Source organism: Aplysia californica, unplaced genomic scaffold (assembly GCF_000002075.1).
Source record: "Aplysia californica isolate F4 #8 unplaced genomic scaffold, AplCal3.0 scaffold00457, whole genome shotgun sequence".
Taxonomy (NCBI): Eukaryota; Metazoa; Mollusca; class Gastropoda; order Aplysiida; family Aplysiidae; genus Aplysia; species Aplysia californica.
The window spans coordinates 448,430-453,429 of record NW_004797727.1 but is presented as its reverse complement, the minus strand read 5'-3'; the positions used below and the strand labels follow the sequence as shown (position 1 = coordinate 453,429).

The window sequence follows — 5,000 nt, the reverse complement described above, 5'->3', positions numbered from 1 at the left end:
GTTGTGGACAGAGAGTTCTATACCAAGTGAGAATCCTTCTTCTTATGTCACTCTATACCAAATGAGAATTCTCCTTGTCATGTCGCTCTCAGAGATTTCTATACCAAGTGAGAATCCTTGCTCATATATCGCTGTATACCAAATGAGAATCCTCCGTCTTATATCGCTCTGTACCAAGTGAGAATGCTCCCTCTTATTTCGCTCTATACCAAGTGAGAATCCCCCGTCATATTAACGCTTTCAAGGAGAATAGAGAAAAAGGGAGTGAAGGAAAAGAATGAAGGAAGAAGTAGATGGTGAAGTGGTACAAGATTTAAAGCCCCTATCAACACTACTAGATATTTAAGAGGCCGGACATCTGACTTGAACGTCCGTCTCTGAAAGGACTGAGCCAAGTGAGGTATTTGTGTAAAGTGTCTCTTCCAAAGACACGACGTCGGGCCGAGCTCAGCCGCGAACCCTAGAACCAAATATAGTTAAAATGAATGTCTGTATAATATGTATTCTGATAGGTATTCTCGTTTATTTCATTGTTCCAAAAACTGTTAACATTTATTTCCAGATTGTCCAAAAAGGAGTTAACATTGTTTCTTTAGCCTACCATTTGAAAGCAGAAATAATATTTCCTGTTTGTTTGAAGAGTGTTTCAAGTTATTTCTTATTTTGATACAAACTCAATCGCTTAACCGTATTTCTGCGTTATCTAAAATGTTGACACGATCACCAGTCATGTCTCATTAGTTGATTGTCTTTGCCAGATGGGTGAGCAGTCATGGTGGGCTGACTTTGAGCACGGAGAGCGACATCAAAGAGTACGTCTCTCTCATGGTCAGACAGGTAAGACTTGCACGGACATTGTTGTTATTTTATCAAAGAATACGTCTCTCTCATGGTCAGACAGGTAAGACTTGAATGGACATTGTTGTTATTACATCATATTTGTGGGTGGTTGGCAGGTAGTCTGGTATATTTGCTCCTTGTTTCCTATCAAACATCTATCATCCTTATCTCTCCTCCTCCTTCACATTATAAAATGGTACTCTTTTGTAGCAACGCTAATCTTCTGCACCTATATGATCACTTATTTGTGTTGCTAATGCTGTAAAACTAGATAACTGAAAAAAAAACGTCATCATTTCGTGCAGCGTGCAATCTTCTCTCTAACACAGAGCGTGCTGTTAACACTATTTGAATGTCCTTTAAGGCTGTGCATACCTTGCATACATTAAAAGTTGAACGTTTAGATAATGATATAACACATTGTGACAGCGCATGCCTAACAGAATAAGTTGTCTTTTGTTGTTGTTTGTTTGTTTTTTTGTCAGTGTTTTACGGCAGTCGCAACTGCATAAGGTCATATGAGCGCACAGGACACATTTAACATTTTGAATTTTCCCCTAATGGGGATCTAAGCCAACTCTTTTCGATATAAGTTGTCTGAAGGATTCTCACGTCAAGCGAGTCAAACATTGCTTTCAGGATAATTTTGTTGTGTCGGAACCTCTCAGTTGTCTAGAATCTTGAACATTAATGGAATCTTCAATTTTCAATTGCTGAATTTTAACTTGACTCATTTAGAACTTGACAATATAGTAAAATATATTTCAATTCATTATTTATTTCAGAGCCAATGATTTGGGTTTTATTAATCTATTTTACTTACTTCAATTGGTTTTTGTTTTTTGTTTCAGGCAAATGTGCGATTATCCAACCTTCAGGACAGGTTGAATTACAATGTGGCAATCAACGTAGTGGCGTTTCAAATCAACGTGGTAAGAAAAACCTGGTAACAATTATGCATCAGACCTTAGATTGTATTCTTTTACTTAAGATAATAATATTATTGGAAGTTTGTATTAATGGAAGGGAAATCAAAGGCATGAGGTTCAGCTAGATCTATGCTAGTTATGTCCCTTTTCCCCATATTCTCCCTCTGTGAAAAAAAAAAGAAAAACAACAATACATAATAATATCTATAAATGAATACACAAACAACAACAACAACAACACCACCACAAACAACAACAACAGCAACAACAACAATAACAGCAACAACACCACCAACAACAAAAACAACAAGAGCAACAACAACAACAACAACAGTAGCAACAATAGTTTTGGATTCTTGCTCTACATGATCTAAGTTGTGTTGAATAAGACGTAAAACACTTACTTTTATCATTACAAACTTGATCCAGCTTGTTTCTGTGAGATCTTCCACATATATTGTTTCCCCAGAATGTGCTGGCCGGCATACAGCCAAACATTGTCACTCGTTCTGTCTCGGCCGAGGACGCCCTCAATTCCTTTTTTGTGTGGGTGTCGGGGAACTCGCTGAGTGGGACGTATGATCATTTCATACTGCTTACAGGGTACGGATACTGTGTGTGTGTGTGTGTGTGTGTGTGTGTGTGTGTGTGTGTGTGTGTATGCACCTATTTGTGTTGTGTGTGTGTTGTGTGTGTGTATGTATGCACCTATGTATGTTGTGTGCATGTGTGTGTATGTGTGTGTGTGTTATGCACCTATATATGTTGTGTGTAAATCTATGTACATGTATTTGTCTGTGTGCAAGTCTATGTACATGTATTTGTCTGTGTGTAAGTCTATGTACATGTATTTGTCTGTCTGTGTGTAAGTCTATGTACATGTATTTGTCTGTGTGTGTGTAAGTCTATGTACATGTATTTGTCTGTCTGTGTGTAAGTCTATGTACAAGTATTTGTCTGTGTGTAAGTCTATGTACATGTATTTGTCTGTCTGTGTGTAAGTCTATGTACATGTATTTGTCTGTGTGTGTGTAAGTCTATGTACATGTATTTGTCTGTCTGTGTGTAAGTCTATGTACATGTATTTGTCTGTGTGTAAGTCTATGTACATGTATTTGTCTGTCTGTGTGTAAGTCTATGTACATGTATTTGTCTGTCTGTGTGTAAGTCTATGTACATGTATTTGTCTGTGTGTGTGTAAGTCTATGTACATGTATTTGTCTGTCTGTGTGTAAGTCTATGTACATGTATTCGTCTGTGTGTAAGTCTATGTACATGTATTTGTCTGTGTGTAAGTCTATGTACATGTATTTGTCTGTGTGTAAGTCTATGTACATGTATTTGTCTGTCTGTGTGTAAGTCTATGTACATGTATTTGTCTGTGTGTAAGTCTATGTACATGTATTTGTCTGTCTGTGTGTAAGTCTATGTACATGTATTTGTCTGTGTGTAAGTCTATGTACATGTATTTGTCTGTGTGTGTGTGAGTCTCTCTAAGTCTGTATTTCTGTCAGCCACCACATCCCCCCCCCCCACTCCCCCCCCCCCCACAACCTCCTTTACGCCCATGTGACTGCCATAAAAAGATTGTTGTTTACTGCGCTGAGTAAATCAATCCACCAGAGTAACATATCACACTTTGCTGATCACCGCGTTGTTGTGCTTACAAGTGGCAAATATATTTTGTACAAGAAACGGACACACCTCAATCAACATTTGCCAACAGCTAACAAAATCCTTTAAGTAAAAACAAACAAACATGAAATAAATAAATGTAGTTGGGTATTTTTAAATATTTTTATTATTTTATTTCATTTCATTTTTGAAAAAAAAATGTTGGGTTGTACTGGGGATATTAAGCGAAATGTAAATGTTCATTACAGCTTTGCTGAAAAATTGAAATATTCTTGTTTTTTTTTAACTTTCAGGTTTCAACTACGGGATGAATATGAAAGCCACCAGTTGGTTTCAGGTTTGTGTGTCTGTTGTAAACATAATCTATGGTATAGGATGTTTTTAAAAAACTTACGGAGATGTTTATTTCGCTTTTATAGTGGTGGTCAAGAAAGATTGTAAACCTACAATCTATTTTTTACTTTATTGAATGTTGTTATTCAAGACAAGAGTAATTCAGGATTTATACGACCTAATTGTGTTGCAAATACAGTAACAAATCTTACTAAAACTATGCTAAAAAACAAAAGCAAGGTTAGTACGACTTTTAAAAGTAATCGTTGAACTGACCTGAACAGAACAAGTAATAGTTTAACCTCACAGCGACCAGGTATCTATCAGTCCTTGTATGTTCATTTATGCTGTTTCAGCCACTTTTTAAAAGGAAATTCACTTGTCTTGACTATTTAGAATCTACCAATGAGATTATTATAAGTTTTCCCCTCAAAGCACACATAAAAAAAGTACATTAATAAAAATATGAAAAGCTGGTGTCATAAACACACAATTTGTTTGAAGTCTGGTGCCCCATTGAAATAGTAAACGTCTGCTCCCCTGTAAAATCTTGTAGCAGCTATATATATATATATATATATACAAATGTGTCAATATAGGAATTATAGGGAGACAGAGATAGATAGACAGACAGACAGACAGACAGACAGACAGACAGACAGACAGACAGACCGACCGACCGACCGACCGATCGACAGAGATATACATAGCTAGAGAGAGACAGACAGACCAACAAACAGGAAGAGAAAGAAAGAGAAAGAGTTGGGAGAACACAAGGGTCCCAAAGGAAGAAAGGAAGAGAATCAAAGAGTAGGCTAGAGGCCAGAGACAGACAGACAGATAGAGAACTAGGTACAGACAGATCATTGTGTAGACACAAATAGAACTAACTGTAAAAAGGAGATTGTTCTGTATAAAGATTGTAGAAACAGTAACAGGAGATTGTTCTGTATAAAGATTGTAGAAACTGTAACTGGAGATTGTTCTGTCCCCACACATCCCCAGGCCGGGCGTATGTCGGCACTCTGTGTAACCCGAGCGGGCGCAGTCTGTCTGTGGTTCACGACCTGGGAGGTCTACAGGGCGCTCATACCATGGCGCACGAGCTTGCCCATTGGTCAGTCTCAACGTCATTGTCATTGTCATTGTCATTGTCATTGTTGTCATCATTGTCATTGTCATTGTTGTCATTGTCATCATCATCATCATGGTTGTCATCACCACCATCACCACCACTACCACCACCACTACCACCACCACCAC

At 37.6% G+C, this 5,000-nt stretch overlaps 1 protein-coding gene across 1 annotated transcript in view; it reads left to right on the top strand.

Annotated features, from left to right (window-relative positions):
• Positions 1-4,854, top strand: part of LOC101862747 (A disintegrin and metalloproteinase with thrombospondin motifs 16) — a gene marked incomplete at both ends in the record, with an annotated part of 5,573 nt that extends 719 nt beyond the window's left edge. Inside the window, 6 exon segments of the mRNA XM_013086346.1 lie at positions 1-26; positions 759-837; positions 1,692-1,772; positions 2,239-2,372; positions 3,698-3,741; positions 4,743-4,854. The exon segment at positions 1-26 is cut by the window's left edge and continues 86 nt beyond it. Of these exon segments, the coding sequence (XP_012941800.1) occupies positions 1-26; positions 759-837; positions 1,692-1,772; positions 2,239-2,372; positions 3,698-3,741; positions 4,743-4,854 (476 nt within the window).
• Between the last annotated feature and the right edge of the window lie 146 nt (positions 4,855-5,000).